Below are 8954 nucleotides of genomic sequence, written 5' to 3' on the forward strand. Positions count from 1 at the left end.
AATAGAATTTGGCAATTAATAAAATACTTTAGGACCAACATAGTGATCAAATCATCTGAGCCTGCCTGATTTATGGAAGCTGAAGGTCATTCCCAGGATGTCCTAGATTGGTTCTGGGTCTCTCTTGTTTTTGCTTTTTGATGGGCCTTGCAAGACAAAAGGGTAAATAAATTGATGTGATAGTAGGTAACTGTGCCCATTCTGGTCTTCCTTGCTCATCCTTTGGTGTAGGAGTCTTGGAATAGGACCCTGAAAGATGTTATGGGGGCTGAGACCTTCCAGATACTCTGAGATTTCTTCTTGGAAAAACTGTTTTCTGTCTGTGCCAGTGTCACAAGGTAGAAGCTTTATGGGTAGGAAGTGCCTCTGGAGCAGATGGGAGGCAATGGAGCTGAAAGGTAGAGAATTCCTTGGATCTCTCTGAAGGAAGAGCTCTTCTCTCCCTTCTTGAAAGGGAGTCAAATTGTTCCTGAGCAGTGAATGAGTAGTGCCTTCCTGAAGCTCTGGGATCTCTTCCTGTGTTTATGAGCAAGGTGGGAGTTTGTGCTGTACCACACATTCCCTTTTTCCCCTAATAGTTCCACTCTCCTGATTTTTGACTCTCACTCACTCCATACCTAAGATTTAAGAACTTCAGTGTTAAGTGAAGCTTCACTTTTTTCCTCTTTGTTTTCCTCCGTGCTTCCCTCAAAGGCCATCTGCTTTTCCTTTTCCCTCCTTAGGGAAGAAACCTGCTTTAGGGAGCAGATCACTGGCCATGAATTTTTAAACAGGACACTTTAAAACAGGACCCTTTAAAACCCCCGCAACTTGTGCCGCTGAAGTGCTGCCCACTCAGCTGCTTTTGAGGGGCTGGATGGAGCTGCCAGTGGCAGGTGTGGGATAAAGGACATGAGAAATGCCAGGAATACAAATCCACGTTTTCTTTCTGTTTCAGAACATGCTCACACTTCTAGGAGAAGCCCTCAGAAGCTTTCCCAAACCTTCAGAGGATCCCAGGGCCTCGTGGCAAAGGCTGAAAGGTCAGAAAATGTAAGGCCTGAAAGTGTTAAAATGACTCAAGGACATAAAGAAGTGGGAGAGCTGCACATGGAATACCAACTAATATGGATATAACCTACTCTGGCAGTGATGAATTGGGTGATGGTTTAATATTCCTGCAGGTGGAACCAGATATGTCCAGCATGTTGTGTCTGGGTTCTGAGTCAACTCTTTATTCTTCCTAAATGCAAATGTTATAATACATTTTAATCCATCTCTATATGTTTTTCAAATTACAGAAGCCAAGAGTTTCTATTATTAATCTGGCAAGTAATAAGTATTGTTTTTTGTAGGATTGCTGTGGGATTTCAGAGCAGCTCACAGCTGCTTCCATCTGTAAGAAAAATAAATGATTCCGTTTTTTGGGGCAGGGAGGTATAATTACTGCATTTCAGCTCAATCTTTGCCCACTGTCTCATGTTAAATTGGAAGTGAGGGCCCCAGGTGGAGGAGAAAAAAAGCAGGTTGCAAAGTAACTATAGAAAGCAGTAAAATGAAATGGGGTATTTATAGAAGTAAAATAATGAGTCTAAAACAGAATTAAATCAGCAAGACTGCGGATGGCAACGAGATGAGAAATTATAATAAATTAATCATGGAATCTGTATAGGAGAGGTGTCCAGGAGAGAAAAAACAACATGGATGAAAATTGGAATAAGACGTTGAATTATATTTTTGCCTATTTTTTTTTTTTTTGAATATACTTCAGAATTTGTTGTAATTTTTCAAGATGACAAAGTCACTGTCTTTGAAAGAATATATCTGGGGTTCAGGATATGTGCAAATAAAATGGCTTTGTGCTGGGAATCTCAGTGGGTTGGACAATGAAATCATCTTCCTAGTGGCCTCAAAAGCCTTAAGCTGATGTGTGGGCACAACTGCAGCCCAACTTTGTGATCAGTGCTGGCAACAAGAGCTCGTCCCATTGCTCCTGCTGGGACCTGGTGGCCTTGTGTGACTCACAAAGTTACTGCCTCTCATCAGTCTCCTGCTTCCTGACTTTCTCTGCATTCAGGCCTCTGGAAATCTTGAAGGGATATCCTTGCCTATGAACTCTCCCTGAATTTTTGTTACAAAGCAAAGAGGATTAAACCTTCCCGTTGCATTTGATTTTTTCCCATTTTGGGACAAGGAAAATGCATTGTTGAACTTGGGTTTGTATTTTCTCCCCGTGTAGTTGTTCCCTTCTGTGTGCTCTGTGTTTCTTAGAGTGCTTGAGGGCTGTTTAGCCTCTTGCTTTCCCTTCCCATAAATCAATGGAAAACCTGAAGAGAAGTGCTGGATATGGAGGTAGGTGTTGGCAGATTACATGGTTACCTGTGTATTGAATAAACTCTCCTGGTTTCTTCCTTTTCCTCTGAAATCCTCAGAAATGTTCCTGCCTTCCAATCTCCTAAACCTTTCCTTTTTAGATGCTCCATCTCTGTTCCTTATTTGCTTTGCTCTGCACTCCCTGTTTCTCCCAAGCCTTTGGAATTCTTCAGCCATCTGCAAACATGAGGCAAAGGGCACACAGTGTTCCAAGTGGAGACTCATAAGGGCTGGCAGGTGAAAGAGCCGAATCTTCTGAAAATGTAATTTTGTTGGTTTTGCCAATGAACACAGGTTTCATCCCTTAACCCATGAAAAGGGAGCTCCAGGACTCTTCTTAAAAATGTAATCCATATGTTTTGGTATTTTTCCTTTGATAGAAGCTTTGTAAAGAGCTTTGCAGCTCCCATGGAGCCTTCCTGCAAATACATTGAACTGTGAGTTATTTGGGTTAGGAGTCTGACAATGTTTGTCTGTAGAATAGTTGTCATGCTCACACACAGTGACTGCACAGCTCTTGTTTGTTTGCATAAATGTTACAAACACAGCTCAGGTAACTCCTCTGAAAAATCAAAGTAGGTTTTGCTGCTGCCTCTTGGATGCATTTCCTGCTGCTCCCTACACTTGTTTCATTTTTTTATCAAGGATGACTCCAAGATCTGACTGTTTGCCTTCTGTTTTCTTGTAGCAGATCTTAGGGATGTACTATGGAATGAATGATCCAGACCTCTAAATAATTTATTTTATAATCCTACAGCCTTTGAGGCTTGAGAGATCCAAAAACTCTGACAGGGAGATTGTGGGAAAGAGAGTAGATCACGTCTTTTCCTTTTTTTCCCCTCACAGGAGCTTCCCCCACCAGCAGTAGATTTTTCTTTTTGATCCAAAGAAACACTCGAAAACTCTGATCAAGGAATATTGATTCATCTGCTGCCTTGTTTGTGCTTTCTGGGGTATAAAAGGACTGTGATGGCTCAAGGGGTATTCATATGGAAAGCAGCTGTGGCTCAGCAACAAATCAATCTGCCTGGAAAAAATGCTTTGGAGCTTTTTCTTTCTGGCCTTCATGACACACACAGTTGCATTATTTAATCTTCTGAATGATTGGTGATGTGAGTTTATTGCTCTGAACTTTGTGCAAATAGAAGTTTATCGTATTTATATTATGTGTATGCTGATAACCACTTTTGTGATCTTATGCTTTATAACTGGCCCTTTGGATAAAGTTGTATTCTTCAAATTAAAATCAGTTTTCCTGTGGACTGCAGCAAGGGAATTTTCACTTCCATTTGCCCTTGCTTCTGCTATGAAAAAAATTAACCTGGCTGCCAGGCACAGTCATTCCTTAGTCTCATTTCTGTCCATCTCTTGGGCCATCTCTTTGTATCTCCTCTAGGATAAACTTCCATCTCCGTCCCAACAGGCTGCTAGCACAGGTTTGATGGGAATTAAATTCTAGTGTAATTAACGTGCCTGGATCTGAGCTGGGAACAAAGGTAAATATATTCAAAGTTGAACTGGTCTAGTGGAAGGTGTCCCTGCCCATGGCAGAGGTTGGAACTGGCTGAGTTTTAAGATCCCTCCCAACCCAAACCAGTCTGGGATTCTGGGATATTTAAATAATGATTTGCAGCTACTGGGGGAATATGTCGTAGTCCCATTGGTCCAGTTTAGGATCATAGAATAGTTTGAGTTGGAAGGAACCTTCTAAAGCTCATCCAGTCCCACCCCCTGCCATGGGCAGGGACACCTTCCACTAGCCCAGGTTGCTCCAACTTGGCCTTGGACACTTCCAGGGATGTGGCAGCCACAGCTTCTCAGGGCAACCTGTGCCAGGGCCTCACAACCCTCATTGTAAAAACCTTCTTTCCTATATCTAATCTAAATCAGCCCTCCTTCAGTTTAAAACCGTTATCCCTTGTCCTGAGGCAGCAGGTCCTGCTGGGAACTTTGCCCCCATCTTGTAGGCCCCCTTCAAGTACTGAAAGGCCACAGGGATGTTTCCCTGGAACCTTCTCCAGGCTGAACAATCCCAGCTCTCTCAGCGTTTCCTCACGGGAGAGGTTCTCCTACCCTCCAACCATCTTCATGACCCCCTTACATTAATCTTGAACATTTTCCCTGAAGTTTTACTAAAAACTGAAACATGCAGGCTGCCCTGGGGTCACTCCCTGACCTTCCATAAACCCATCTCCACTCCTGGCATTGGGCTGTGGGGAGACCCAGGTGTTTTTGAGTTCTGTTTTTTCCCGTAGCCAGTTTGATCAGCTTCCAAGAAGAGGAGCTGAACCCTTTTACTCATATTGGGAGCTTGACAAAGAACTTTAAGCTGGTGGCACCAGGGACAAGGTTTTGCTGCTGGAAGGGTTCACGTTCCCAGTTCTTCTTTGGTAAAACCCCAGACTGCAGCTTTCAGGGCAGTTATCCCAAATCACCCATAGATCCTCCAGCAAGAGCTGGAGTGCTTCTAGCCCTGTATTTTTAAAGTATTTTCACATATACTTGCATTCTTCAAAGTGTAATTTTATTACCACTCACATTTTCAGAGAATGAGTTTTTATTTTATTTTTATTTATTCACTCCCCTCAGTGAGACACTGTGTGTGTGCAGATCACTCCCTGCACCAGGGCTGGTGTTCTGAATGCCACTGGCTTAAAAAATGGGCTGGAATCTGGGCAAAACAGAGATTAATCTTAAAAATACTACATTTGCATTGTTTTCATGTCCCTTTTTCCTCCACAACTGATTCTGCAGAATTTTGGCTCCACTGACAGGATCTGGATGGGGGAGGCTGGGACATGTGTTGGGGTGGATCCCTTATGTCAATAAGGTACAAAGTTCTCCATCTTTCAAATGACCTATAGAATTGATCATGGGATTTTAAAGAAACAAACATTTTCCAGCTTCTGGGCATGGGTATTCACTGCTTGTTTATTCATGTATTTATTTTGTAATAAAATAATACTGTTCTCACAGACTGGTGTGTATGACCCATAAATACCTTTGTAAAATATATCTGTAGCATGGAACAGAATCTTTAGAATATTCTGTGAAAATTCATATTTTTAGTTGGTAGCACTTCCAGAACATTTACATCTTTCATCTCGACATTTTTAAATAGAACATTTTTTTTTTGCCTACAGAAGTAAGTTTACAGCATCATCACAGTATTATAGCTTGTTTAAAAATACATACAGCATTACTGGTAATTGCAAGCAAGCTATATCCTTGCGCTGGGGGCTTGGTGGTAACTTTACATGGTTTCTACTTTGTAAAACAGTTACATCTATTAATATTACATCCATCACTTTGTTAGAAAATATGACTTAGAGATGCTACACAATAAATCTCTAATTTCTCTGTGACATGATATTACAGGCTCTGCAAATAGAAACACACTGGTGTATGGTTGGTTTAAAAAGAATTAGAAGCCTAGTTAAAAAAAGGGTGGTGGGCTTGCCCTGCCCTTGGGAAATTGGGTTCCACTAGTGTTGGATGTCCTTGATCCACTTGTGGCTGGAATGCCACGAGCACCTCTCAGGAAATCCTGACTTAAATTTCAGGTTTGGTCCTGCTTGGAGTGTCACTGAAGACACAAGCAGTTCTTCAGGACCAGACTGCTGCTCTGAGCATCTGGGAATCGGATTTACTCAAGACTCTAGTTGGATTTCAACCCCGTCAGCCCATGGTTACATCAGTGCAAGACAACATAACTCCACTGGTTTGGATCAGTTGGTTTGCACTGACCAAAATCTGACTTTTTACCTTCCAGTGGATTTTTAAAAGAGTCTGAGCAGCAGATTTGAATTTACTGGTTTAGTAATACAGAGAATAATGGTTAGAGTTGGGCAGGACCTTAAAGATCATCCACTGCCACCCCCTGCCTTGGGCAGGGACACCTTCCACTAGCCCAGGTTGCTCCAACCTGGCCTTGGACACTTCCAGGGATCCAGGGCAGCCACAGCTTCTCTGGGCAACCTGTGCCCCGGCCTCCCCACCCTCACAGCCAAGAATCACTGCCACAGGTTGCCCAGAGAGGTTGTGGAGAGATTAAAATGACAAAAGAGATTAGAAATAAATGACTGTGTATGTTTTACTTTGCACAAATGAGGTTAAATATATAAATATATATATATGTATAATAAAGCTGTAGGAAATCTCCAAACTGCTAACAACTCTTAGAAATTAGATAAAACAAGGATGTATTTGCTTGGAAATCTCATAGTTGCAGTTCTTTCATTATTTTCGTTTCCAGGTAATTCAAGAGTTCTTCGTGGTGGATCCTTTTTTTCCTTTTTTTTTTTCTATGAAACAAGTCCAGATGTGCTTTGGCAAATGCTCTTTTCATGGTCTTTCTGATACTCCTCTTGTGCTTTCTGCAGTCTTTTCCCTCTAAGTTTCCACTTGTGGAAGCAGTAGGTTATTAGGGATGTCATTACCAAGGAGAAGATGATGGTCAGCACGACAATCAGCGCAATGGTGGACGACAGGGACCCCTCCAGCTGCTCACTTTCAGTGTCCCTTGTTGTATTTAATTTAGCAAAGTTTTCATAGTCTGGTGAGGCCAAAAGTGCAGGTCCAGGGACCTCTGTGAACTTGGGCCTCATTTGGATTCAGGAGGTGTTCTCAAAATTCCCAATGAAGCAAGAACTACGATTCTCTTGGCACCTGTGTCATCCAGGAGATGGTTTTCTCCTCAGGTTCTCCAGGCATAGGTGAGATCAGAAGTGTTCTTTGTTTTGGAAGGCAGGGATGGCAGGAGTAACAGCCTGTGGCACGAAGTTTATAGCACAGCTCCTCTATATCCCAAGTCAGGAGGTCAGGAATGTGTTGTCTTCTTCACCAAGGGTCAGAAGAAAGCTCAGCCTAGTGCCAGTTTGGGATTCTTTGTGTTCTAGAGGAGAGAACTGGAGAAAATCAAATCAATATTCCAGTAACATTGTGGTGACAGAGCTTATCCTTGGGCTTAAGTCACTGCAACAAATGGACTTTATATCTTAGGAATTGTTGCACTGAGAAGTGTTTCTTTTCTTCTCCCAGATATTCCCAAAAGAGGGTGAAATCAAAGACAGGTTTTGTGACGTGTGTTTGCTCACACCACACGCATGAACAAAATCAGCTGCAAACAGGAGCTCTCACGAAGAGGTTTTATTTCCCCTCCTCTCTGATTTCTGCTCTCAGACAGAGATTGTCTGGAGAGGGTTTGGATTGGGGGTTTTTGTCCTCGTTATCCTGGACTTGGGGAGGTCCCCTCACTGCAAATCTGAAACCTGGAAAAAGGCCCTGGGTGAAAAATGACACAGGATTATTGAAGAGCTCCCCTACAGGCAATGAGCTTTAATTTAGAATTTAAAACCCCTCCTCTTTCCTAATTCTGCTGGAATTTCAAACGCATTTAAGTCATTTGGCTTTGATACGTGCTGTGTGTGACAAATCCAAAATATTTCCTCATCTGAGCAGTTCTCAAGGGCTGCTCTGCCCTCCCCCTTCCCTCCCCACATCCAAATCCTGTTTCAGACTTAAATCTGAGGAGGAACAAGGCTGGGCTGCTCTTCATTCTTGCTTCCACTCGGTCTTTGGCCCCAGGATATTTTACTTTGAGGAGCTCTAAGCATGTTCAGGCCTATTTATTTCAAATAACAGCTTGCTCTGAACCCCCTCTACCTTCCTCCCAAATACTTGGAGGCCAGAATTAGGTTTCAGATATCTTGGGAGTGGAAATGTTTGTTCAGAGATACTCTGTTTGATGGGGTGCAGTTGTAATTCCCCCTCTTAATAGAAATGTGAGGTTCATCCTACTTAGGCTAGCAGGGAGCTGAGGGTCCCTCTTACTAATTAACAGCCCATTCTTGTTAGCAATAATGACTGTTTATGCAGATTAGCACTCTGTTGATGTTAAAGGATGTAAATAGCAGTTCTTGCCAGTTTGGAACAATATGTTCCCAGAGACAGAAATAATTGTGGATTTTACAGAAAGTTTGAAAATCACATTTTACTGTATATTGAGGTGTTTGTGAAGCTGACTGGAAGTTCATTTCACATAAGGGACCAAGTGCAACGTGGCACGTCTTTGATGAATGTCTACGTGTTGCACTGCTGGCAAGTCATAGATCAGGAGGGGGTGACAGCAGAATATTTTAGTGTTCCTGGGCTACATATTCAACATCTTTCTCAAGTAGCCTAAAGAAAGAAACTGCAATAAAAGAACTTGAGAAACTGAGAAATGCCCCCTCTGATTTATGGAGCAGCCAAGTGTCCACCACCCACGTGGAAGTGCAGGAGGGTGGAATGTCTCAGTGCTAAGAGAAATCAGATTTTGTCATACTTGCCTGAGCCTGCATCTCATTTCATCTGTATCCACAGCTATCAGATTCCTGAGGGGAAAATAAAATATGAAGGATTTAAAGTCATTAGGCAGCTGGTGCTGGACTGGACTGCTCAGGAAGGTGCAGGGATGTCATCTGTAACTCCATTTCTCCGTCAGTTCAGATATGTGGCTTTTCAAAATCAAAACAGGAATGCTTTTAAAATCTTAAATCTGCAAAGTTCTGCTTGTGCTCCAGCTGCATTTTGGGGTAGAAGCTGCTTTTATGGAGAAATCC

At 42.5% G+C, this 8954-nt stretch overlaps 1 protein-coding gene across 1 annotated transcript in view; it reads left to right on the forward strand.

The window, feature by feature from the left end:
• Nucleotides 1–4076, forward strand: part of CUNH8orf48 (chromosome unknown C8orf48 homolog) — a 42281-nt gene extending 38205 nt beyond the window's left edge. The window contains exons 6-7 of the mRNA XM_018083242.1: nt 938–1022; nt 3199–4076. Coding sequence (XP_017938731.1) covers nt 938–1022; nt 3199–3260 — 147 coding nt within the window. The 3' untranslated portion in view covers nt 3261–4076. The remainder of the gene's footprint in view (nt 1–937; nt 1023–3198) is intronic.
• Nucleotides 4077–8954: the final 4878 nt, after the last annotated feature.

The sequence above is a fragment of the Manacus vitellinus genome, unplaced genomic scaffold (assembly GCF_001715985.3).
Source record: "Manacus vitellinus isolate BGI_N305 unplaced genomic scaffold, ASM171598v3 scaffold_62_pilon, whole genome shotgun sequence".
Taxonomy (NCBI): domain Eukaryota; kingdom Metazoa; phylum Chordata; class Aves; order Passeriformes; family Pipridae; genus Manacus; species Manacus vitellinus.